The sequence below is a fragment of the Tursiops truncatus genome, chromosome 2 (genome assembly GCF_011762595.2).
Source record: "Tursiops truncatus isolate mTurTru1 chromosome 2, mTurTru1.mat.Y, whole genome shotgun sequence".
NCBI lineage: Eukaryota > Metazoa > Chordata > Mammalia > Artiodactyla > Delphinidae > Tursiops > Tursiops truncatus.
In genome coordinates, this window is record NC_047035.1 from 27,810,328 (window position 1) to 27,836,988 (window position 26,661).

At 51.3% G+C, this 26,661-nt stretch overlaps 1 protein-coding gene and 1 long non-coding RNA gene across 6 annotated transcripts in view; one reads left to right on the forward strand and one right to left on the reverse strand.

Moving 5' to 3' along the window:
* Positions 1–129: 129 nt before the first annotated feature.
* LOC141277941 (uncharacterized) lies at positions 130–14,246 on the reverse strand. Its single transcript, XR_012329901.1, has 2 exons — positions 14,000–14,246; positions 130–2,949 (listed from the first exon to the last, which is right to left on the reverse strand). It is a non-coding gene; the product is annotated as an uncharacterized lncRNA (long non-coding RNA).
* Positions 13,738–26,661, forward strand: part of RPS6KL1 (ribosomal protein S6 kinase like 1) — a 15,081-nt gene continuing 2,157 nt past the window's right edge. Inside the window, exons 1-11 of one of the 5 annotated variants that reach the window (XM_073800223.1) lie at positions 13,738–13,881; positions 14,329–15,021; positions 15,280–15,564; positions 16,854–16,978; positions 17,971–18,063; positions 18,876–19,001; positions 23,752–23,799; positions 24,195–24,327; positions 25,124–25,711; positions 26,161–26,250; positions 26,417–26,499. In XM_073800223.1, coding sequence (XP_073656324.1) covers positions 15,429–15,564; positions 16,854–16,978; positions 17,971–18,063; positions 18,876–19,001; positions 23,752–23,799; positions 24,195–24,327; positions 25,124–25,711; positions 26,161–26,250; positions 26,417–26,499 — 1,422 coding nt within the window. In that variant the 5' untranslated portion in view covers positions 13,738–13,881; positions 14,329–15,021; positions 15,280–15,428. Of the gene's footprint in view, positions 13,882–14,328; positions 15,565–16,853; positions 16,979–17,970; positions 18,064–18,559; positions 19,002–23,751; positions 23,800–24,194; positions 24,328–25,123; positions 25,712–26,160; positions 26,251–26,416; positions 26,500–26,661 lie in introns of those variants that run through there. The other 4 variants (XM_073800225.1, XM_073800222.1, XM_073800226.1 and 1 more) reach the window with 4 other exon arrangements.

Sequence of the window (26,661 nt, forward strand, 5' to 3'; positions counted from 1 at the left end):
GGAGACTGGACCATAACTTAGGAAAAAGGGGTCTTGAGTATCCCACACTCTAAACCAAAGAAGAAGCAATTTGGGGCTGGACACATCTGCCTACAGGATTTATTAAGAGATGGCTGAAGTAATCCTGCTAGGCTCAAACATCACCCAGCATCCCCTTCCTCAGTCTCCATAAGCGGAGGACCAGGGAGGGGGAAAGGAGAGAGAAGGAGGGGAGGTCACCAGAGACCTGGGTTGCTGGCCCCTTCTCGTCTCCCTGGAGCTGGATTTGTCATTCAGATTAGCCCATGTGCTAGCTGGCTGGGAGTTGGAGGAATGGAGAACTGAATAGTGAGTAACAGAGGATGGGGAGAGGGGACACCTCAGCACCTCCAGCGGGAGTTTCCAGGGGGACATAGGGGAAGGTGAATGGCCACGAGCCTCCTTTCCCGTGTTCTCCCAAGAGGGATACGTGCAGATGAGGAAACCCCAGAGGCTCGAGGCTGTGGACCTAGGGTTGGGACAGTAGCTGAGTGGAGGTGTCAGGTATAGATCTGGAAAGGGCACACAGTAGGGAGCAGTGCGTGGGGTAGCCCTGTAGTGTGCAGTGCACCCACGTGAGAGTGGGCATCTAGACGCCCGTCATACGAGGCACATTCATAGCTGGAGAAGAAATGGCCACAGCGAAGAGAAACTTTCCCCTAATTTCTCCTTCCCGGCCCTGTGAAAAAAGAGAAAGGGACTTTGGCGAGGAAAATAGAGAGGAGTACAGGGGCAGACTACGCCTCTCCCCACTCCCTTGAGCCAAGTCCAGGTCCTGCCCAGGGGAGAGAAAGGGCTTAGTCTTAAATTGGATGGACCAGCCTAGATAGGGCTGGACCTTTAATAAATTAAAGTGACAGGAACATTAGAAGGTCTGCCCAAGATGCTATTAAGAAACAGGAAAAGGAGGATCAACATAGTTAATCTACAAGCAATGATGAGAGAAAGAAACTGGTTTGTTTGTGCTCCCACGGTTTGCTCAATAAGCAATCTATACATGTAAACAGAGAAATTAACGAGAAAATGACTTATTGCCAGAATACGGTTCTGGCATATTAGAGATGGCCCTTCCTTTGAGTTGACCTGGGTCTGCTTTGATCAATAGAGTATAGCAGAAGGGACTTTATAATTGTTCCAAGTCCTTTAAAGAGCACTGGCAGCTTCTGCCTTGGTCTCTTGGAACCCTGGGCTGCCATGTAAGCAGTCCAACTATTGTGAGGTCACCATGTTGGAAGGAAGCCCAAGCTAGCAATTTAGATACGTATGGATATGTAGGCAGGGGTAGCAGCCAGCTTCCAGTTGCTCCAGCTCCCAGGCATTACAGTCATCTCAGCTGAAGCCCCAGACCCCATAGAGAAGAGAGACATTAGCTGTACCCACTGTCCCCTGTTTGATTTCCTAATCCATAGAATTATGAGATGTAATAAAAACAAAGTGTCTGGGGGCAGTTTGCTATGCAGCAATAGGGGCTGAATGGAAAATAAGGAAAGGTGATGAGATAGTGTTTGGGGAAGGTTCTCTAGACCAGGAGGTCACGGAAGGCCTCTCTGTGGAGGTGACATTTATGGTGAAGTTATGGTCATGTGAAGATCACTCCAAAACAGGACAAGAGCCCTTTGAACAGAAAACACAGCTGATGCAAAGGCCTAGAAGGAATCCCAGTGTGGCTAGAGCGTGATGAGTAAGGAAGGAAGGGCCAGGAGATGTGATGTTAGAGGTAGGCAGATCATGAAGGGCTTTGCAGGGTAAGGAGTTTGAATTTTGTTGTAATGTAGAGGGAAACCATTGGAGGGTTTCAAGCAGGGGAATGAAGTGGCATTACGTACATTTTTGAAAGATCACTCTGCCTTCCATGCGGAGGATGGACTCTAAGGGCACAAGACCAGAGGTACAAATACCACCTAGAAGGCTATAGCAAATCCAGACAACCAATTATGGTGGCCTTGTCTAGGAAGAAGCACGTGGAATGGAGAGAAGTAGAGTTTGGTCTTAATTATGCATGTGGGCTCGTTACCGATCATTCATTCATTCATGAACATTTTTTGAGTCTACTAGGACCAGGCATTTTGTAGCAGATACATGTGTGAAGGGGCAAAATATGTTAGCACATGAAAGTCTTTCCAGTGTCCCCACTTACTAAAGAAAATCCCATTCTGGAAGAAATAAGGATAAAGAGAGAGGTCTTAGCTGGAAAGACTAAGTTGTCTACCTGAGAACTAAGAGAGAGAAGACACGATTCTGAGAGAGAAATAAAAGATGCCAGGGCCAGAGCTAGAGAAAGAGCTTGGTGCTCTGCTTGGAGCTTCTGATGATTTAAGACAGCGTGGGGAGCGAAGGAAGGGTTTGGGGAATGTTGCTACACTTCCCTAATGCTGAAGGCCCTAATGTTCTTAGGCAGAAACCCAACCCAGTGAAACACCTGGATTAGCTAGGATTACACAGAGATAGCTAAGACATTGTCCCTGCTCCTAGAAAAACTCGTCAAAGGAATCAGATACGCACAGGTGATCACAACAGAAGGAAAGAAGGCCACATAGCTTCAGCAAAGGCAGATGGAGTGCTACTAAAGAAATCCGAGCTGAGCTGATTTACCCATGGAGAAAGTCAGGGCCAGCTTTGCAAAGTCAGTGACATTGAAGAATAGGCAAGCCTGAGTGCAGGGAGATGGCTGGGGAAGGTGTTCTAGGTGGAGGCAACCCACTAACAAAGACCCAGAGGTGCCCCCTCCCCCAAATCCAGGGTAAAAGCCAGGGCTTTTCCAGTGGTTCAGTGTGACTGATGCGTAAGGTAGGTGCAGCAGAGGAGTGATGGTTAAGGCCAGAAGGTGGGCTGGGCCCCAGGCGCCATCCTCGGGGAGTCAGGACTTTGCGAAGCAGCGGGAGGCACGGAAGTGTTCTAGGCAGGAGGGTGACGTGATCTTGGAATTCCAGGCTGAAAGAAAATTTACAAATAATCCATTTCCATACCCTCATTTTGCCAATGAAGAAGCTGAGGGCCAGGTGCGTCCAAAGCCGTGGAAGTTAAGTGAGTCAGAATTTCACAATTGACCAGTAAGTGACAGGAATGGAATTGAATCCAGATCTGGATCCAAACTCCGTGCTCTCTACCCCTCACCGCATCATCTCTCCTCAGGATGGAGCGCAGAGGAGAGGAGGGGAGGAGAACTGTGTCTGCTCCAAACCTAAGAGGCAGGCCAGACATCTGCGTGGTGGGTCCACAGAACGGGCCCCTCTGCACACACTGGTGGGAAACCGAGGCTCCAGACAGGGCGGTGACAGGACAGAGCCTTGGTGTGGAAGACGGCTCTGTCAGCACCGGAGCCCGGCAGCTGTTTTCCTAGAGAAGGCCGACCCTTCCCTTTCCTGAGGGAAGCCTGGAGTGTGCTCTCCCTACCCCGACGCTGGCTGTGACAGGCAGATGAGGGCCTGGTCCCTGCTAGCCATCTGTGGATCCCACCTCACAGGCCACAGGGCTCCAGGCCAAAAAGATAGTGTTTCTAGCCCCTGAGGTAGCTTTTTACCATGGCAACCACCAGGCAGGACAGTCCGGCGGGGAGGAGGGTGAGGGCTTCCCCACGGGGCTGGGCACCCTCCCACCTGCATTCCTCCCACGGAGAGGGCGTTACCTGGGTGACGGGCAGAGGGCCCTGCGGCCATACTGACCTTCCGTCGAGGCACTTTGGAGAATCAGCCCCTGTCCTCACTGGACTCGGAAGAGGAGAGTCCCCCACCGCCAGCCCCCATCTCTAGGCCTATCCCTTCTTCTCTCCCATCTAAGGCCCCGGCTCCCCCACCCCCACCCCCACCCAGCAGTCAGCCCGGGCCCCCCATGAGTCACCGTGTGAGCCACTCAGCAACGGGAGCCTCTGTGCTCACACAGCCAGGCCGGCAGCCCTGGTTGTTTACAGACATGTAACCGCCTGACGCCCCCAGCGGGGGTCTGAGGTTTAGACTGTAATGATGGTGATATCCGCCCCTCCTTGAGCTCTTTATCCCTCCCAAAGCTGTCCCTGCCACAGTCCTCTTCGGAAGCCTGTGAAGTCTTTTCATTTGCCAGACAAGTTGGAAGGAAGTACTGAGAGGGTGAGAAATCTGCCCGAGGAATTCCAGCCCCAGAGTCTCTGGAGGGTCCAGGGGGCTGACAGCTGGCCGCGGCTGCCACACAGCGAGGCAGAAGCTGAGGCCTCGCGGGCTCTGATCGGCTCGTGGACCCCGGGCCAGCCCTTTGGGGTCATGGAGGTCATCACTCAGGAGGGAGGGCCCAATCGGAACGTGAGGGTAGGGGGGAACCTGAGGGTAGGGGGGCACCGGGAGCTATGCCTCCCCCACCCCAGCTCACTGGAAATACTTCTCACCAGACCCGCGGAGGTAAGGAGGGGATAGCACTCTTCTCTCACAACCAAGTCCTGAGTCCCAATCCAGGAAGCTCTGGGTGCCTTTGGGATCCTTCTTTAGAAACCAGTCCTGGCCAATCAGGATTAGCTGTAGCACAAAGACTCCCCCTGGGCTGTTTCACTGAGACCCTTCGTCTTCATGTATGTGTGGACTGCCCTGCCATCTCTTCCCTTCTCTTTCCTTCTCTTCCCATCCTCTCAGGAAAAGATGGATTGTTATGTGGCTATAGTAACAAGTAACTCTTAGCACCAGTTATCTACCCGGCTTCTTCTATGACCACTTGTTTCAGTAACCATGCTCCTGGAGCCGCACGCTCCAGCAGTCATAGCCCACCCTTCTGAGAATAACCAGTCAGCAGCGACCTCACTCCATTGACGGTGCTTCTAGAGCCAAAGGTCGACCATTCCTAAACACTCTGAAAGTTGACCCATCGCTGAACTCCACGCTTCCCCAAAGCCTATATGAGATGACCTCTCCCCCTTGCTCAGAGATGCCTTTGCAGGTACAGCTCTCTTAAGCAAGCAGTACACTCAAGACTCCTGTTTCTGATAGTGACCGGTCACATCTTCCTTTAAAACTCTGCCCCCCACCCAGATATTTCCTATAACCTATCACAAATTCCTCCAAAATCCAGAGAACGAGCAATACATTTTTTTCAGCTTTGGTATAAATTTGGCCTAAGCTGGGACCTCAAGTGCCTTCCTTCTTATCCCTCTGCCCTCCCCCAGCATTCCAGCTCCATCCTGGACCCACATGGAGCATCCACAAGACAAATAAACCTCTCTTTTGATAAAGTGGATCACTTCCCTTGGCATAATTTTGGGCATGTTGCGTTATGTCAAATGACCCCCTCCTCCTCCCACCACCAGGCATGAAGACAGGGAGAAGGGAGGAGGTGGAGGAGACATCCTGACACCGAAATGAGATCGTAATATATTCATGATGTTATAACTTGCTTCTTAAACTTAATATGTTGTAGACATTCCCCACAACGATAGATATTCTTCTACGATATAGTTTTGTAAGCACTGAATTGCTTTGCGTCACTTGGATATCCCGTAATTTGATTACTTGATCTGTTGCTGGATATTTAGTTTCTCTTTGTTGTTGTTGTAATAAACAATACTATGATGAACGTCCTTGTGGATATGTCTTTGTGTGTAAAAGTCTTTCCCATCATAAAAATAACAACAGCAGCCGGAATTAAACCCAGACTTCAATGGCACGTTCACCCTCCAGGGGCCTCCCTATCCCAGTCTTGTGCTTTAGATCCACGTGTTTTGAGATTTGTCTATATTTTCAGTCTCTTTCTTGGCATTTCTACTCACTATCATAACACAGCCCTGCGAAAGTGATTCCAGCGATTTCCATGGTGCCAATCAGAGTGTCCAGTTTTCATCTTACCCAACAGCACACAATATTCTGAGAATTAAACTCCCAGTCCTTTCCTCAGCCTACAGGCCTCCATGAGGTCAGAGCCCTGTCCACCTCCCCAACCTCATCTCAAGCCACGTCCCCTCTTTCTCTAAAGCCTAACACACTTACCTTTTCTTAGTTCTGGGAATTTGTAGTACCCCCCTCAGGGCCTTTGCTCATGCAGTTTCTTATGCCAGGAAATCTTTCCACCCTCCCACGCCCAACTCCTTACCCTTGCTGACTAATACACATGCATCATCCACAACTCAGCTCAAAGACACTTCCTCAGGCAAGTTTCCCAAACATCCCTCCGCATCAGACTAGGTCTAGCCCACCATTAAAGGCTATGGAGCACTGTCTACTTCCTTGTAGCATTAATCACTATATCCTGAAAAATAATTATATATTTTCATGTATATATATATATATTTTTTTTTCATATGTAATTTTTTTTTTTTTTTTTTTTTTGTGGTATGTGAGCCTCTCACTGTTGTGGCCTCTCCCGTTGCGGAGCACAGGCTCCGGACGCACAGGCTCAGTGGCCATGGCTCACGGGCCCAGCCGCTCCACGGCATGTGGGATCTTCCCGGACCGGGGCACGAACCCGTGTCCCCTGCATCGGCAGGTGGACTCTCAACCACTGCGCCACCAGGGAAGCCCCCATATGTAATTTTTTAAAATTAATTTATTATCACAAATAATATACGAGTTTACTTTGCCCTTTAAAAACATAGAACATTACAGGTATTGCAGAGCTTTATTTGACCACTACCCAGCTCCTCCCCCAAGTCTCGCTCCCTGCCTTCCCCCACTTCCTAGATAACATCACTGTTATGAGCTTAAGATGATCAGCATCGTGGCTCAGAGGTTCGGTTCTGGAGCCAAACTGCTAAGATCTGAGTCCCAGTGCTTGCTCCTACTTCCTATGTAACCTTAAGCAAGTTACTTAATCTTTCTCTGCCTCAGTTCTATCATCTGTAAACTATGGATTAATAATATTAACTAAGGGTGTAGGATTAAGATTTATATGAGATGTTCCATGTTAAGTGATTGGGGTAGTGCCAGGCTCATAATAAGTGCTGAGTAGAAGTTAGCTATTACTATATGTGATAGTTAATTTTACGTGTCAGCTTGACTGGGTCATGGCGTGTCCAGATATATGGTTAAACGTTATTTCTGGTTGTGTCTGTGAGAATGTTTCCAGATGAGATTAGCATTTGTATTGGTAGATTCAGTAAAGCAGATTGCCCTCCTCAATGTGGATGAGCGTCATTCAATCCACTGAGGGCCTGAATAGAACAAAACAGTGAAGGAGGGGAAAACCCACTCTCTCTGCCTGACTGAGCTGGGACGCTGATCGGAGACTTATGCCCAGTGTTCCTGGTTCTCAGGCCTTCAGACTCAGACTGGAGCTAGGCCAGGCTTTTCTAGGTCTACAGCTTGCAGACATCAGATCAGCAGATCATGGGACGTCTCAGCCTCCATAATTGCACGAGTTAGTTTCTTACGGTAAGGAATCTATCACCTATCTATATCTATCTATCTATCTGTTTATCCAACCTATTGGTTCTGTTTTTCTGGAGAATCCTAATACTCTATAATATATAGATCGTATACAGTATTTTTGTGTGTGTGTAGTTTAAAAATATAAATATAGGGACTTCCCTGGTGGTTAAGAGTCCACCTTCCAATGCAGGGGACCCAGGTTCGATCCCTGGTTGGGGAACTAAGATCCCACATGCTGTGGGGCGACTAAGCCCGCGTGCCACAGCTACTGAGCCCACACACTCTGGAGCCCACACGCTGCAACGAAGAGCCCTCAAGCTCTGGAGCCTGCACGCCACAACTAGAGAGAAGCCCGTGCGCCACAAAGAAGAGCCTGCATGCCGCGACTAAGACCCCACGTAACCAAAAAATAAAATAAATAAATAAAAAATAAATATTAAAAATATAGGACTTCCCTGGTGGCGCAGTGGTTAAGAACCCGCCCGCCAATGCTGGGGACATGGGTTCAATCCCTGTTCCGGGAGGATCCCACATGCCGCGGAGCAACTAAGCCCGTGTGCCACAACTACCGAGCCTGCGCTCTAGAGCCCGTGAGCCACAACTACTGAGCCCGTGCACCACAGCTACTGAAGCCTGTGCACCTAGAGCCCATGCTCCGCAACAACAGAAGCCACCGCAATGAGAAGCCCGCGCACTACCACAAAGAGTAGCTCCCGCTCGCCGCAACTAGAGAAAGACCATGCACAGCAACGAAGACCCAACGCAGCCAAAAATTTTTTTAAAAATTATAAAAAATAAATACATAAATCAAAAATATATATAAATATAAATGGCATCATATGGCAGGTAGCTCTTAGGAACTGACTGTTTTTACTCAACAATATGTTTTTCAGATCTTGCATGTTCGTACACAGAGATTTAGTTCTGTTTCATTCCTTTAAAATGCTGAATAATAATAATAACTCAATATATGAATATACCACATCTTATTAATTCATTTCTACATTGATATTTCACAAGATACTAAATTTGGAATTTTTTCCAATTTTTTAATATTGCAGGCAATGCTGCAGTGAATATCCATGTATATCCTTATGTATCTTAGCAAGTGTTTTTTTTTTTAGATTAAATGTCTAGAAGTGGAATTGATAGGTCATAGATTATGTGTATTTCCATTTTAAATAGTTCTGATAAATCACCCTCCAAAATATGCTAATTCACATATCCCTCCCCACCAGGAATATTTAAAAGGCGATTTCTACCTGAAGATGGTGCTGATATTCTTCGATACTTTCTTCTAAAATTTTGAGGTTGCTCTCTTTTTTTTAATTTAGAATTTTAAACTTGAATTTATTTTTGTATAAGGTATGAGGAAGAGATCAATTTTTTTTCCTTAAGTCAGTTGTCCCGACACCTCTCATGAAGAATTCATCCTTAGCCCACTGGTTCGAAATGCCTTCTTTATCCTAAGTCAAATCCCCTAGATACATGAATTTTTTTTTTTGGACTCCAGTCTATTCTTGTCTATTCATGTGTACCAACGTCACCTCTTTTAAAAATTGCAGCTTTATAATAACTCTTTAGATCTGGTAAGGCAAGATCCTAACCCCCACCATTTGTTTTTTTCCAAGGGGCTGGGCTATTGTTGCACATTTTCATATACTGTATAAAATCATCATGAGATATTATGTATCTGTGTCTTTACTACTGTTTTTCTCCATTAGAAAAAGAGCTCAAGGAAGGCGTTTTTGTTTTGTTTTATTTATCACCATCTCCTTACTATCTAGAACAGGGTTAGGCCCATAGTAGGCCCTCCATAAGTTTTTGTTGAGGGAATGAATAAACACATGGATTTTAGAAGCATCCTGTCAAGTACTACAGAGTGTTTTTAGTATTTTGATTGAGATTGCATTGAAGTTTTAAATTATTTTGGAGAGAATCAACATCTTTACGACGATAGTCATTCCATTATTGAACACAGCACGTCTCTCCATTTTTTGTGACTTTCAATTTTATTATTTCCTCCATGAAGGTCTTATATACTTCTGATTAGTTTATTCATAAGCATTTCATAGTTTTTGTTACTGTGATGAATGGGATCTTAAAGTTACTATTACATTTTCAAATTGTTATTGTTGATATATAGAAAAGTTCTCTTGATTTGTAAATATTGAACCGTTCTAACTCACTAATTGTTGCTCTGGGTTTTCTAGGTGAGTAATCACATTATCACAAATAATGGCAATTTGGTCTCTTCCTTTCCAATCTTTAAACCTCTTCTTTTTTTTGTTTTGGCTTGTTTGTTTGTTTACATCTTTATTGGAGTATAATTGCTTTACAATGTTGTGTTAGTTTCTGCTGTACAACAAAGTGAATCAGCTATATGTATACATATATCCCCGTATCCCCTCCCTCTTGAGCCTCCCTATCCCACCCCTCTAGGTGGTCGCAAAGCACCGAGCTGATCTCCCTGTGCTATGCAGCAGCTTCCCACTAGCTAGCTATTTTACATTTGGTAGTGTATATATGTCATTGCTACTCTCTCACTACCTCCCAGTTTCCCCTTCCCCCCCTCACCCCGCGTCCCCAAGTCAGTTCTCTTCATCTGCGTCTTTATTCTCTTCTTTGTTTTTAATTTCTTATCGTGTTAGTTGTAACTTCCAGTATATTGTTGATGAGTAGAGGTCTTGGCTCATTTCTGACTGCACTGGGGTATCATTCAAGATAGGTCAAGGTTTGCTGCAGTAACAAACAGTCCCAAAATCTAGTGGCTCAACACAATCAAAATTTACTTCTCACTTACACCTATATTCAACACAAGTCATGGGTCAGGGAGGGGTTCCTTATTGTTATTTCTCAGAGACTCAGGCTGATGGAGGCTAAGCACATGGACGTGTGCTTCCACAATCACTATGGCAAGAGGAATTATGTACTGGCTTTTGAAGCTTCCACCCTGAAGTAACTGCTGTTCTGTCCACTGACATTTCAAAGCAAGTCGCATGGCCAAGCCTAACTTCCAAAGGGGTAGGGAAGTGTGATCCTTCCATATGCCAGAAGAACAGCTGGACCGTGGGAATGCTTCTCACGCTCCACCGTTACACATGGTGTTTGCTCTAAGTTTCTGGTAGATAACCCTTTATCAAGTTTAGAAGTAAGTGCACGAGTTTGTTTAGAACTTGTTAAGTAAAGAGTTTGTCCTTATCATGAATGAGTGTTAAATTTTATCAACTGTTTTTATGTCATCTGTTTGATGTGTAAATGTTATTTTTCTCCCTTAATTTGTTAAGGCATTTATATATGCTGTTTCTTTACCCAGAACATTCTCCTCCACTGTCCTCTTCAAACAGTTTTCCTGGTTAATTCTCATTCTTTAGAGCTCATTCACTCAGCCAGCCAATATTGATTGAGCAATGCTATGTGCCAGATGTTGTTCTAGGCACCTGGGATACATCTGGGATACAGAGCAGATAAAGGTCTTGCCCATGTGGATCTTACACTGGGGGGAGGAAAGAAAAGAAACGTATAAAATAAATAAGTAAATTAGATAGCATGCCAATAGTCTTGAGTACAACAGAGAAGAAGCAGAGCAGGGCAAGGGAGAAATGGAGATGTTGGGAGGGTATAGTCAGAGTAGGTCTCTCATGACATCAGGGCAACGACTCAAAGCAGGGGCAGAGTTTACTAGGTAGGTATCCAAAAGCAGACTGTTCCAGGCAGAGGGTAGCAGTGGGGCAAAGGCCCTGGGGTGGGAATTGCCATGTGGGTTCTAGGAGCAGTGAGGAAGTTCCGGGATTGAAGCTGAGTGAGTGAGCCTGGCAAGGGATGAAGCTGGAGAAATAGTAGAGGAGGGTGACTGTGAGGGCCTTAGAGGTCATAGCAGGGCCTTTGAGTTTTTCTTGGACTAAGATGGGAGCCCTTGCAGACTTCTTTTTTTTTTTTTTTTAACATCTTTATTGGGGTATAATTGCTTTACAATGGTGTGTTAGTTTCTGCTTTATAACAAAGTGAATCAGTCATACATAAACATATGTTCCCATATGTCTTCCCTCTTGCGTCTCCCTCCCCTTGCAGACTTTTGAACAGAAGGACAGAATCTGACTGAGCTTTGAAAGGATCCCCCTGCTGCAGTGGTGAGAACCACCTTTAGGGTGGCAAGGGTAGAAACAGGAAGACAGGAGGAATCGCCTACGATAACTCAGGTGTGAGATGAAGATGTTCCTACGAGAGTCATAGCAGTGGAGGTGGTGAGAAGTGCTGAGATTCTGGATACATTCTGAAGGAAAAACCATGATGATATTCTAATGGATTAGATGTGGAGTGTGAGAAAATAAGAGAAGCCAGGATGGCTCCAAAACTTTGGCCTGAGCAATGGGAAGGATGGAGCTGGAAGAGTGGAAGAGGCTTTAGGTGGAGAAGGTTTCAGGTGGGGGAGGATCAAGGGTTCAGGTTTTTTTTTCTTTTTCATTATGATAATTATTTTATTGAGATAAAATTCACATATCATAAAATTCACCTCTTTAAAATGTGACTTCTATGGTTCTTAGAATATTCATGAGTTGTGCAACCATCACACTAATTCCAGAACATTTGTTGACCCCCCCAAAAGGAACCCATACCCATTATCCACTCTCCTTCCCCCCCTCCTAGGCATCTACTTTCTGTCTCTATGTATCTGCCTATTTTGGAAATGATATATAGATGGAATCATACAGTATGTAGCCTTTTGTGTCTGACTTCTTTCATTCAGCATAATTTTTCCAAGGTTCTGGACTCTTTGAATTTGAGGTGTTTTATTAGACTATTAAATATTTAAGTCTGGTAGAGAGGTGAGGGCTAAAGGATACAGAAACTATAAGATATCTGTAAATAGATATACAGAATCATCAATATATGGAAGAATACTACTTAAAATCATGAGACTAGGTGCAATCCCTCATCAAGTGAGTAAGGACAGAGAGAAGGAAGATGCCCAAAACTGGCACACTCGAACATCTGGAAGAGAAGAAGCCATCACAGGGGACAGAGAAGGGGCTGCTGGTGAGAGGGAGGCAATAGAGAGTATGGGTCCTGGAAGCCTGGGGAGAAAGTGCATGGACAGAAGGCTGTGATCACCTGGGTCAGATGCTCCTAAGAGGTCAAGTAAGATGAGGACTGAGAAATGACCATTGGGTTTAGCACCCAGGAGGTCATGGAGCTCCTGGTTGACCAAGAGCTATTTCAGAGGGATGTCAGGGAAGAAAACCTCATCAGAGCGGGTTCAAGAATGAGTGGGAGAAGAGAAACTGGAGACAGGAGAGACATCTCTTTTGAGGAGTTTTGCTGCAAACCTGGGGTGGTAGATAGGAGAGAAGTGAGGCCAAGAGTGTTTTTTGTTTTGTTTTCAAGATGGGAGAATCAGCATGATGTTTGTTTCAGACAGGAATGAACGATGCAGTGGGAGCCAAAAATTAATGATGTAGGAGAGAAAGGGGAGAATTGCCGGACGGGGTTCCTTGAGGAGGTGACGGGACAAGATTGATCCCAAGGGGAAGGTTGGCCTTTGATGGGGCTCGGACAGGTCATCTGTCGAAAGAGATGGGGAGACAGTATGTGGGTGCAGACCTGGCCAGAAGGCAGATAGTAGGCAGGGTAGGAGTCTGTGTTCCTAAATTTTCAAGCGATGGAAGAAGCATGGTCTTTGGCTGAGTGAGGGGGAGGAGGTGTTGGGAATTAGAAGGGAATGGAGTGAAAAGTTATCTAGAAGAGAGCAAGTGCACTAGGGAAGAATAGTGTGAGTCCAGGCAGCATTAGGGTGCAGGTGAGGTCTGTGTGCCCAGTTCAGATATCACCCCTTCCTGAAAGTCTTCTCACCCCCAGACTAGGTCACTCCCCTTGCTGCCTCATGGCCCCTGTGGTGCTTCTCTCTCGCAACTCTGATCACAACTGGAATGAAATATCAACTGCATTCTTTAATTCTTTAATCCCTGTAACCCTCCCTAGACTGTAAACCCCATGAAGACATGAGCAGAGACTGTCCCCTCCGTCGCGGTATCTTGGCATCTAGCTCCTCCCACACAGTAGTCTCTCAATACATAATATTTAAATAGTTGAATAAATGAATGAAGTAATGGATGAGAAAAGTCCTGGAAGCTGCATGTGTGCTTTTAGTCGGCCTAGATTTCTGAAGCAACTCCTTCCGCATCCCTGTGAGATTCTGGACCTCCTCTTTACGCAGTTTTTACCCCCACCCCAATCCCTTCCCCGCCCCCCTCCCCTTCCCCCCCCCTTCCCCCCCCTTCCCCCCCCCTCCCCCAGCGCTCCGTATTGCGGGCGCTTCTGCTTTAAGGGCCCCGCAGAAGTCGAGCCGGGCGCTGATTGGTGGTTTATTCTAACGGATAGAGGATGAGCTCATCTGCAACCAATGACCGAGCTGCATCCGGCCAGACCCCTGCACCTGGGCGGAGGGCTGAAAGCAGCCGCCCACGGTGCAAGGTCCCCCGCGGGGGCGAAGGGGCAGTGGCGGCCGGGCTGGGTCTGGCCACGCGGACCGAGCTCCTGGCTCGGGCAGGTACGGTGTTTGCCCGGCTCCTCCTCCATCCCCCTCCCCTAGGAGAGGATGCCCCCTCTTCTCACTCCCCCAGCCCGCCTTCCTCGGAGACCCCCGAGAGGCGGTGCACCTTGCGTACCGGGGACTCGCGGGTTGGACGCGACGCTTTCTGGGTCCAGGCGCGGCTATGCGGTTCTGCCCGGAGGGACCCGGCCCGGCGGGTGGTCCCGGAAACCGGGCCCTGACACAGAGCAGCCCGCCCTGTCGGCCTTGGTGCCTCTGAGCACGGGACTCAGCGCGGCATGTCCCTGGTGACTAGGCCGAGTGGGGAGGGTGCGGCTTCCCTTCCCCCCTCCCTCCACCTCCTGGCCGCATCCTGGCCAGAGTTCAGCTCCCCGCTGGCTTCACAATGTGGGTTTTCCTCCCCGCCCCACTCCCCATCCTGTTCTCTCCTCCCTCTCTCCACAGAGGCAGAAATGACCTGGAGTTGGCAATTTGGGCCCTGCTCCTTCCCAGTGGGGCCTGAGGGAGCGAAGGTGCAGAGGCTGCAGTGAGGGGCAAAGGCAGCTCTGCTGGCCTCTCTCTGAGCCCTTTCCTTTCCTGAAGACACTGCGCTTATCCCTTTGGCCACTTGTATCGCACACTGCTCAGGGAGGAGCTGCTGTACGGTCCTTGGAGGCCACGTGGCCTCCTGACCTTCTCAGAGACAGAGCCAGGAGGCCAGAGGCATCCCCTCCCTAGGGCTGCTTGGGCTCTGACCTCATTCCTCTAACTCCACCCAGAGTGGCACTGAATCTGCCACTCAGTCATCTCATTTGCCCGCAGACTTTAAGGCCAAGCCCTGTGCCCGGCTCTCTGCCTGGCTTCTTGGGGGTCCTCACTCCCTGGCCACACTGACCTCAGGACCTAGGGAAATGAAATAAAGCAGGGGCAATCCATTCTGTTCGAGGAGGTACCATGGAGCCGAACCTTGAAGGATAAATGAGATTCCCATGGGAGGACCAGGGAGGGGAGAACAGGCAGGATGGAGGGAACAGTATAAGGAATGGCCTTTGGGCCCCGGGCCCTGGCTTCAGCCTCAGAGTGTGTGACCTCCATGTTTAATGTGTATAGAGGCCCTTTGCAGGCATATCCTCAGCTCTCTCCAGTGCTCAACACATAGTAAGTGCTCAAGAAATACCTGATGAACTGAATTTGAATTGAAAACAAAAAACCCAGAGCCCAAAGCATGTTATTGTTCTGTTATTACCACCACTTAGGAAAGGTCTGGCTCAGTGAGGGATGTTACCCACATTAGCTCTGATCCCTCCAGCCCTTGGACGTGAGCATTAGTCTTCCCAATACTCAGTGGAGGAAACCAGGGTGCAGATGGGGTGTTACTCCCAGCAGGATTCTCCCTAATGCCTCTGCTCATTCCAGGTCCCTGCTCCAGGGCAGCCATGAGCCTGGTGGCCCGTGAGTGTCCCCCTGGCCCTGGCCTGGACCCCGAGCCCTGCTCATGAGTGCGGTCCCAGGCCCTAGTGTACCGGGAGCAGATTCGCAACCGGGTCACTCCAGGGGCATCTGACATGACCAAGCGCGACTACCTTGTGGATGCAGCCACACAGATCCGGCTGGCCCTGGAGCGTGATGTCAGTGAGGAGTATGAGGCAGCCTTCAGCCACTACCAGAATGGCGTGGACGTTCTGCTCCGAGGCGTAAATGGTGAGGCTGGGGCTGGGCAGGGACGGAGGCCGGTGGTGAAGGGCTCATCCCGCCATCTGTCCATCTGAGCTGGGCGAGCAGGGCTCTCTGTGTGGGCCCTGCAGGGCCTCTGCAAAGGACAGTAATAACAGTTCTCATTTATCGAACGGTTCCTATACACCAGGCGCTGGTCTAAGGGCTTTACTTGTATCAACTCATTTCCCATTCACAGTAAAACAAACCACTGTATATGTTCTTGCATGTACTTCCAAATATATAAGAATGATTTTTATTCCTGTTTTCCAGATGAGGAAACTGAGGCACAGGGCAGTTAACTAGCTTGCTTGAGACCCCACAGCTGTCAAGTGGCAAAGCTGGGGTTTGAACAGTGTGGGCTCCAGAGGCTGTGCGCTTAGCTCACTCAGCTTGCCCGCCCCTGGAGCTGGGCTGGGGTCCTGCCCTCGGGAGGCTTGCATTCTAATGGGGGGAGATTGATGAGTTGATGATGGACTATTATAGTCCCAGGTGGCAAGAACAATGAGGAGGAACTGAAGGGAGGGAAGAGGGAAACTGAGGCCAGATTAGGCTGGCATAGGGCGTTTTCTAGAAGTCAGAACCCTAATCTGAGCACTGAAGAATGGTGGGCATGTTGTCCAGCTGAAGGGCTGGGTGGGGCTCCAGAGGGAGAACGCACAGGCCTGGAGGTGAGAGGGGAGGCCTGTTCAGGGAAAAGGAAGGCATTTCCAAGTAGGGGGAGAGGCTGGCCCTGAGGCCACTTGGAGACCCCTGAGGGCCTTGGTGGCCAGGCTGGGGGTAGGAGTCAGGTCCCAATTCACGCTTCCTACCCTCCCTCCGATGAGACCTCTCGACACCTGGGCTTCGTGCCTGTCCAGTGACTTCCTTTACCCTCCCGTCCTGATCCCCATTCTGGCCTCTTTCACACTGGGCATCAGAGATAGATAGAACGTGTTTCTCTCTGGGGGCTTCTGTCTCCTACTCTGAAAAACGGACATGGAAATCCACACTGTGTCCCTTCCCAGGGTGTGATGGTGGCCAGCGAGGTAGTAGGTGCCAACTGTAAAGTGCTGTAGGCTGAGTGGCGACTGTGGTTCCCAACCTCTCCTGCCACCATCCCTCCTCCTCCTCCCCTGCTGGTCTCCCATCCAGAGGAGGACCCAAGGACAGAGGTGGGGTCAGAATCCACTGAGCAGCATCAGAAATAGGCACTACCTCCTCTGGAGGGCAGAGGGCGGGCAGTGGGAGCCCAAACCCCAGCGTCCTCCCAAGGACAGGACCCCTCCTCCCCACAGTCGACCCCAACAAGGAGAGATGTGAGGCTGTAAAGCTGAAAATTACCAAGTACCTGCGGCGGGCGGAGGAGATCTTTAATTGCCACCTGCAGAGGACGCTGGGCAGTGGAGCCAGCCCTGGCACGGTAAGGAGACCCCAAAGGCCTGAGGGCTCTGAGGGGAGAGAGCTGAGGCCCTCACCCCACAGGCCAAGGAGCTGTCGCCTGCCATCCCGGGCAGCAGGCAGACGGTGGAGAGCACAGTTCGGCTGGTGTGTGTGCCAGGGCTGCCCTCCTCCCCGCTCCTGGCTTCCTCTCTATCCCACACTCTCCGTAATTCATTCATTTGCAAACGCTTAGTGAATCATCTCCAGTCCAGTCTTACGCCCCCACAGAGTACACACACACACACACACACACACACACACACACACACACACACACACACCTCCCTACCCTCACGCATGGCCCGTACACGTGCTCACCTATGCGCACACTCAGGCTCCCAGATCTCTCTGTGTTTGGCTGGGCTGCAGTGAGTATTCGGAGCAGACACAAATACCCACGTGCGTATACACACACATGAATATGTGCATATATAAATGTGCAAAAGTCCTCTCCCCATACGGCTTTTCTTGACCCAGTGGGCACTCAGACAGGGTTGAAGATGCACGCACACTTCTCAAGCCCACAGGTGTGCACGTACACACCCCTTCTAGGCTTGCTGCACCTTGTAAGCTGCTTCCCCCAAAGCAGGTGCCTGGGCCACATGCCTTGGTCTTCGAGGCGTGGTCCCCGAGATGCACATGTTCCCAGGTTACTTCCCCCCTCCCTGGGCGTATCTGCCTCCTGTGGATGAGGCTTCTGAGAGGGGGTTTCTGAAGCCCTGAGAACTCCCTGTGTCTGGGAGGAGGGCTAGGTGGGGACCGAGCTGAGAGGGTGGCCTGGCCACCCTGGACCAAGGCCAGCTTCTCTGCTCAGTCTGTCCCTGTGAGGTGGGCCCTGCCTGTACCCTGGTCCTGCCCTCTGTGGCCACTGCTCTCCTGGCAGCCGGGGCCCTGCCCACTGCCTGCTGAGAAGGCTGTGGCTGAGTAGGACTCACCCTGAGGCCACTACGTGGCTCTCTCCTGCCTCTGCAGGGTTTCAGCAGCCTGAGGCTGCGGCCCATCCGCACACTGAGCTCTGCCCTAGAGCAGCTGAGGGGCTGCAAGGTGGTTGCGGTCATCGAGAAGGTGAGTGAGCACCGCCCGAGGTGTGGGAGGAGGTGTTGCGTATAATTGGGAAGGGCAGGTGTTGGAAAGGGGTCAGAGGGTCCAAGGGGAGGAGAGTGGCTGTGGCGGTCCCCCACCCTTCCTCCACCCCAGCCCACACCAGTCAGCTCTGGAAAGGAAAATGTGAGGAAAAAGCAGAGGCGCGCAGCTCCTCTCCACAGCCCGCCAGCTCAGACGCAGAAAGCCACTCCCTCCGGGGCCCCCAGCCAGCCCGCGCTGCCCTGCCTGCCTGCCCCAATTCCACTTCGCCAGGGCTGCAGCCAGGAGTCTCCCCACCTAGCACAGCCCAGAGGTTCCTGTGGTGGGAGTGCGCTTATCTCCAGAAACCCGTTCTGCGGATGGTCGAAGTGGGCTGGTGCCTTGTCCAGGGCCTTGGCAGCTCTGCCCTTTCTCTCCTGGCTCCTCCGGCCACCCCCCCCCATCCTGACCCCATCTGGGATCTTTTCCCTTAATTCAGGGCAGACAGGAAGATAGGAGCTGACAGCCAAACCTGAACCTGGGACACTCTTCAGAAGGACAGACAAGTTGGGTCAAATGAGATTTGAGCCAATATTGGATCGCTCTCCGCCCCAGCCCAGGGATACCTAAATATTTGCTAAAGCGTTTTTTTCCTCAAACTGGCTGTTTATCAGAATCCCCTCGGGGAGCTTCCTAAAAATACAGATACCCGGGCCCCATCCCAAACCCACTGAGTCAGAATTTCTAGGGTTGAGCCCAGGCACCTGTAATTTAAAACACTCATGGGGGATTTGGACGGGTCTGGGAGCCCGCAGAGAAAAGGGGACCGGTGTGTGCTCCCCGACATGCCAAGGGTGAAGTGCTGGCCGGGCTGGCACCGCATGGCCACAGACGAGCTCCTTTCCCTGTCTGGGCGCTGGTTTCCTCATCTGGAAGTGGAGGTAAGGATCCTCCCACCCACCCCCGCCCCACCCAGCGTGATGTGGGAACTAAAGTGAAATGATTCGGGGGAAAGGCCTAGCACACGCTAAAGCATTTGATACAAGTTTGGTGGCCGTGAAGGCGAATGGCGAGAGTGTGTGGCGAGCAGGCTTCCCATCCCAGCCTTGCTCCAGCTGCTGCTCCCAGGTCCCTGGAACAGGCCCCAGTCTGTCAGCCAAGGCCCAGCAGCTTCCATCTGCCCAGCCCTTCCCTCCCATTGCGCGAGTCCACGTGGCTTGGCCGCTTCCCCGGGCAGGCGGAGGAGGTGACAGCCACCACTGTTTCCCCGTGTGGGATCCCACCGAACCAGTGGTGTTTTGGAGAGAGGGGTTCTGGGTCAAATAAGTTTTGGAAACAGTGAGTTAAAGTTACATTACTTCCGTTTTTTAAGTATAGGAAGTTTCAAGCTTTTAGGATGCAGATGTACACAGTGAATCTCCAAGAGGGAGGTCTGTGACAGTATTCCCCGAATTTGAATTTAACCCCGGACACACATGTGCAAAGCATTTTTGGAATCCCATATACTGAGGCCTGTGCATATGGGAATTAGAAATTCAGGCCAAGCCCAGCCATTCTGTCTTGAGAGTGCCCTCTTTTCTTTCTTTTTATATACTTTCTTGGGCACTCAATTTACTTACTCCACCTCCCTCCTAAAATCCTGCTTCCTTTTTCTGAGTCATTCCCAAGCCAGAAACACCAATCTCCTCAAATTAGGAGAGGTGTTGGGGCCACTGGGCCCAGGTCCCTGCAGCCAGGCCTGGATGAGTATCACCACATTCCATACCACAGCTCTGCCCAGGCAGATCTGGGCAGGCAGGTGGGAGGGCAGTACCAGCCTGCAGCAGCTCGCAGACTCAGGGGGAGCAGAGGGCCTGGCTCAGGAAGCCTTGAGTGCCCCCAGAAACACCCCATTGTGAGGGTTAAAGGGGCTGGGGAGCGGGGGTCCCTCGGGACCGAAGAGATACTGGCAGGGGTAGGGGGTGGCAGGGAAGAGCAAGGAGGGTGGATCAAGGACTAGGCAGGCAGCAGGCCAGGAGAGCCAGGGTCTGCTCTTGGGGAGCCTGGGGGGCTTGGGACACAATGCTGCCTATTTGCTGAGCTTTGTCCCGGAGCCAGGCCCTGAGTCAGGGAGGGGAAGAAAGAGCAGACCAGCCAAGTCACTTCCGTGTTTTTGGCTCAAACACAGGGGTGTTTTTTGAATTATTGTTAGTTATCAGCATTTAAAAATTGGCAGGTTTCGTAGAGAAGTCCAGATTTCCTACTTATCCTGAGAAATCAGAAGCTCTGGAAATGCTGCCTCACATTCATGTCAGCCGGAGCAGAGGACGGGCTGCCCGATTTAATGGGGCACCTGCCCTCCGTCGGCCCCTTTCTCATCCTGCCCATTGGCTCACATGCCCAGCCCCTGTGGACCTTAGTGCTTGAGAACCTGCTTGAAACTTCTGGATTTGTTTGCTCCAGGAGGAGTCCTCCTGGCCTTGATACTGTGGACATTTTAAAAGAAAGTGTTAATGTGTTTCACCAAAGCTTTCACTGTCCCTGAATCCCGAGAACTCAGTGGGTTTCATTTTTAAAAAAGAGATTTCCCTTTTTATTTTTTATTATTTATTTATGGCTGCATTTGGTCTTTGTTGCTGTGCACGGGCTTCTCATTGCGGTGGCTTCTCGTGTTGCTGAGCACGGGCTCTAGGTGCGCGGGCTTCAGTAGCTGTGGCTCGAAGGCTCTAGAGCTCAGGCTCAGTAGTTGTGGCTCACAGGCTTAGTTGCTCCGCGGCATGTGGGAGCTTCCCAGACCAGGGCTCAAACCCGTGTCCGTTGCGTTGGCAGGCGGATTCTTAACCACTGCGCCACCAGGGAAGCCCGAGATTTCCCTTTTTAAAAAGATGAACACAGGCACCCTTCACCAGAACTGCCTTCCGCCTTCCCGATAGCAATACTCACCTGACATTCGTAAGGCCCATTCTAGTTTGCCAAGCTGTCGCATTAAACCCGCTCGGTCACCCTGGGGAGGAGAAGGGTTATAAACCTGTGCAGTCCGATACAGTAGTCACCAGCCACGTAAGACTATTTTAATTCATTAAAATTAATTAAAATTAAATATTCTATTTCTCAGTGGCACCAGCCACCTTTCAAGGGCTTGATAGCCACATGTGGCTAATGGCTTCTAATGGACAGTGCAGATATATAATATTTCCATCATGGCAGAAAGTCCTACTGGACAGTGCTGCATTTTTTTAAAGGTATTTATGTATTTATTTATTTTGGCTGTGCCAGGTCTTAGTTGCGGCACGTGGACTTCTTAGTTGTGGCATGTGCGACCTTTTAGTTGTGGCATGCGGACTCTTAGTTGTGGCATGCATGTGGGATCTAGTTCCCCAACCAGGGATCGAACCCAGGCCCCCTGCATTGGGAGTGCCGAGTCTTTCTTACTCACTGGACCACCAGGGAAGTCCCTGGACAGTGCTGCATTTTAATCATTGTCTTACAGAGAATGTAACTGAGGTTCATAGAGGTCAAGGGACAAACTAGTGCTCTATAGCACAGAGCAAAAGAGGAAGGGGATTTTTTTTATTTGCTTGGTTTAATGGGAAAATGCCCCCTTTTGAAATACCATGAAAGAGAAAGGAGTTTAGAACAGAAAAGAAAAAAAAAAATTCCCCACCATCCTGTCTAATTCCAAGATAATCACTGTTAATGGCTTGGTCTAATTCTTTCTTGATAGATGTGTGTGTATATATACATTTTTTCTTCTCTTTTTTAACACACTTGTTTCAATGTACTGATCAAGTTTTATTTCTGGCCTCCACGACCTTCACTGCTGTTTTTTTGTAAACAAGAAGACTTGCCCAAGACAAGACAAGGTGGAGGGGAATCCCACTTGGCAAGTGGCAGTAGGGAATTATCCGGGGTGTCAGCACTTGTGGGAAACTGTATTATCCTAAATGACCCCAGAGTTCTTTCTTTCTTTTTCAAGCTTTGCGTAAATTTGGCCAAAGAGCGGGGACTAGGCTGAACTCCATCTCTGGCTGTTGGAGGAGAGACCTCTAGTGGTCAGAAGGGATGCCTCACGCCTGCTGCCCCTGTGCTCAGAGTCCACCACCTTCATCTCACTGACGATGGGGAAACTGAGGCCCAGAGGGGAAGGCATGCACCAGGTCACCTGGTTGTGCCCCTATTTGCAGTTATGTCTCCAGGGCTCCGGGATCAGCCTGTCTGGATTCACATCTTGGCTCTACTACTTTTTAGCAGGGGGACCGTAGGCAACGTAACCTCTCTGAACCTCAATTTCTTCATCAGTAAAATGAGTCACTAGTAATGCTCACCTGGTAGGGCCGGAGAATGAAACTAAATGACCTAGATAAAGCCCTTAGCGCAGAGTAAATGCTATATAGCCAGTGTGGGGTTCCCCTGTGATGATATTAATAATCGTCACTATAGACTATTGAGAGCATGTGATGTGGCAGGCACAGGCTGCTGCTGTACTTGAGTTGCTCGCTTTAATAGAATCCTCCTAATGGCCTTCTGAAGGAGGTACTGCTATGACCCATTTTGCAGTGAAGAAGGCCAAGGTTCACAGAGGCCATGTGACTTGGCAAATGTAACTGACATTCCCACCACCTTTACATTCTCCAAGGGCCTTCCCATTGGTGGCCTCAACAAACCAGTGATAAGGGAGGGTGGGCATTTGTAATTCCTGTTTGGTAGATGAGAAAATCAATTCACTCACCCAAGATCTGAACCCCAATCCTAGGCTGCAGCCTTCGTCACTGTCCAGTGGCCTGGCCTCAGGGCCTGGTTCCCATGTGCCACTACGGGGAACGTGTGCAGGGCAGGCTGACGGCTAAGAAGTCACAACACCAGGGTGCTGGCCTTGCCCCCCACATGCCCCTCATCTGGGCCGAATCTTCCGCTTTCCTCCCCTGACGTGTCCTCTCCTATGGCTGGGGTCCACCCCTGCCCACCATGGAGATGAGTCTAGGGCCCAACTCCAAACAAGGCTCTACCCAGCAATTGGCAGACCACTGCCTCCAAGCAAAACCAACAGGAGAAGGGGTGGACTGCCCTCCAAAGATAGCCTCCAGAAAGAAAGACCATTTAAGAGAAGGGGCTAGGGGCAGGGGACGAGACCTGAAGGAGCACGGCAAGACCACAAGGTCTCGGGCACCACTGGGGCCACATTCTCAGAGCCTTGGCTTCTTCACCTGTAAAATAAGAGATCAGAGAAGGTGACTGGCTCTGAGGTCCCTTCCAGCCATGACACCCTCGGACCGTACAGGATGGACCACTCAGCATGCATGCGGGAAGCACCGACTACCTCCCTATCCTATGCAGGCCTCTGGGAGTACAGAGCTGGCCATGTGGTCCCTGCCCTCTCGGAGCTCACAGCCCAGCGGGGAGACAGGAAATTAGGCACAGTGCGATAGGGTGAGCCCAGAGAGCACTGGAGACAGAGTAGGAGCCCCAGCCTAACGTGAGGGTTGGGAAGGCTTCCTGGAGGAGGTGTTACCTGAGCTAAGACCTGCAGATCTAACAAGGGTGGATGAGCAGGACAGGTTCGATGTCAGTTTGGCGGTGGGGGGTACACTCTGCACTACCAAAGCCTGGCCTCCCAGCCCAGCCTTGGTGGAGGACCCTGGGAGGCTGGGGCTGGGGCCATGGAGTCCCGGGAACTAGCATGTGACTTGACTAGTGCCACCTGGACCTCGGCAGGTGCAGCTGGTCCAGGACCCAGCGACTGGAGGGACCTTCGTGGTGAAGGCAGGTGCCGCCCAACCCCCTGCCGTTCTGCATTCCCCTTTGGACTTTCTCAGAGCTCTTGGAAACCTCTACCCCCTGGGGAACCTCTACCCAGAAGCCGTATGGGAAACCCACACTCCCTCCAAATCCAACAGCTGTTTGTTCTGCCCCCAGCATGCACCCCGCCTCCCAGAAATGTGCATGTGCGCACACGCACACACACATTGCCTCATCCTTGGACCAGAGATGGGAGGGCCTGCCTTCCAGGGTGTAAAGAGGGTTGAGGGTCAGGTTAGGAACTGGGGTCAGGCAGCTGCTCTCCAGGGTGGCTCCCACCCTTCGTCTGGTTGCCCCTGAAGAGCAGAGCAGCCTGTGGCCAGTCCCCAGCTGATCTGCCTGCTCTGCTCCCTCCCCAGAGCCTGTCCAGGTGCCATGCGGTGAGCCGGGAGCGGCTGACCATCATCCCACACGCCGTCCCCTACATGACCAAGCTGCTGCGGTATTTTGTGAGCGAGGACTCCATCTTCCTGCACCTGGAGCATGTGCAAGGTGAGGGGGCCCTGTCAGCTCCTCAGGCCTTTGGGATGTCGTCCTGTCTCATCCTCTTAAACTGCCGAGCCCAGATGCCCAGCACAGACCAGGGGACCCAGCCTTCCTGGAGGATGATGGCTGCTGGGGGCTTCTGTGTGGTGCCAGGGGGGCAGGGGATGTCCTGGGAGGATGTTCACATCTTGGGCGGCGGGTGAGAGGGCATTTATGCAGATGTCCCCTTTGTCACCCTCTCCTCCAGTCTTGGCTCTTTTCACTTTCCTAGTCTGTGCCCACCCCTCAGAGTGGCCCCGTGGGGTGATGGTGCTGAAGCTGTAAGGACAGGAACTGGGTCACGTAGCAGATATTTACTGATCAGCTATGACTTTTTTTTAAAATGAGGTACACCTCTCTGGGTCATGATATACAGTCGTCGCAGGTCCGTGCCTGGCCTTGTTTTTATTTTACTTACTTAAGCTTCATTACACTTTTCTCCCTTAAAAAAAATTATAATACATTGAACACTGGCGAACCCACCACCTAGACCAAGGACATTAAGAATAATTTACATCTCCTTAGGGGTTAAGCACCTATTTTGTGCCAGGTTGTGAGGCTGGGGCCACTTTAGGTGGGTGGAGAGGAGGGGAGAGGGCATCCTAGGCTGAGGGAGGGGAGGGAGCAGAGGTGAGGACCTGGAAGGCAAAAAGGGTCCGTGCCCAAGACGGGGGGCGGGGGGTGGCGGGAGTGGGAGAGGGACCTGGGCCCCACGCTCTTTTACTCCTGTCCCCATGCTTGCTGCACCCTCTGCACGGCCCAGGAGGCACTCTGTGGTCCCACCTGCTCTCCCAGCCATGCCTCCAACAGTCTGGGACTAGGTCTGGCTCCAGCCTGGAGAGGATGAAGGCTCAGCTCGACTCCCGACTCAGCCTCCAGACCCCAGCTCGCTTCCCACCTGGCCACACCTGCCTGCAGGACGGAATCCCCCTGGAGCCTCCCCGGACTTCTCAGAGCCTTACCCCGGCCAGGGGGGCCGCAGCCATCAGACCCCAGAGAGAGGCTGAAGGTGAACCCTCAGCCGGGACCGGCCCTTCCTGCTCCTGGGACCTTCCAAAGGCCCCAGGTGGCCACCTGCACCACCAAGCCAGGCGGGGGCCCGGCCAGAGCTCTGATCCGGGGCCCCCTTGCGGGCTCCCTTGGGTTCGTGCAGGGGCCGGCCGGGTGCTGGGGGGCTGTGGCCGAGGCAGAGGTCGGAGCCGCCCGTCAACCGGTGGAGCCGCCTGGAGTGTGAGGGAGGAGCAGGTGAGGCAGTGGGCAGCCGAGATACTGGTGGCCCTGGAGGCGCTGCACGAGCAGGGGGTGCTGTGCCGGGACCTCAATCCCCGGAACCTGCTCCTGGACCAGGCAGGTAGGAGCCCTGGGCCCAGGGGGAGAAGAGTGGGCCCTCACCCTACCCCACCCCTCCGGCGGGAGGCCCCCGAAGCCTCAAGACAGAGAAGGAAATTTCCCCAAAGTCAAGCGGATGCAGAGGTTATCTGCTTCTTCCCTTGCCTCCCCTCCCCGGCCTTTTCAGGAAGGACTCTGCTGAGCCTGGTTGGTCAGGGTTGAGCTTGGGAAACAAACCCTTTCCCTCGATGAGCTCAGGGCAAGGCTCCTGTGAAGACCAGGTTGTTTCGGGGCCTTGGCGTTGCGGGGGGGCGGGCCCTTAGGGAGCTTCTGCCCAGCGCAGCCGCTGGCCCCTGCCTTGTGGCTGTTGGGAGAAGCGCTGGAGTCCCCTGCGTCACGCCTGCAGCTCCAAGATGACTAATAGCAATTTTTGTCCCCTTTTATTCCTCCCTGCATGCACTGCATGACAAGGCCACATCCGGCTCACGTATTTCGGCCAGTGGTCAGAGGTGGAGCCCCAGTGCTGCAGGGAGGCTTTGGACAAACTCTACAGCGCCCCAGGCAAGAAGGGAAGGGGTAGGGGGTAGCCCTTGGGTGTCTTTATGTGGGTTGAGCCAGGGGACTGAGGATGATGGAGGGACCTGGGGCACCTGGGTAGGGTGAGTGGAGGGGAGACACGCCTCCTTGGGCAGGCGAGACTGAGACACGTATGTTCTTGTTCCCACAGAGGTGGGTGGGATTTCTGAGCTGACCGAAGCCTGCGACTGGTGGAGCTTTGGGTCTCTGCTGTATGAACTGCTGACGGGAACGGTGAGCGGTGTGTGGGCAGGGTGTAGGGCCTCGTGGGTGTCACTGAATGTAGGAGGGGCTGGGGTTAGTCCAGCCAGTCGGTGTTGCGGCAGAGCCTGTCTGGTTCCCGGAGACCTGGCCGTCGGGCCCAGTGTTCTGCCAGCACAGCTCCCGCCTCCATCG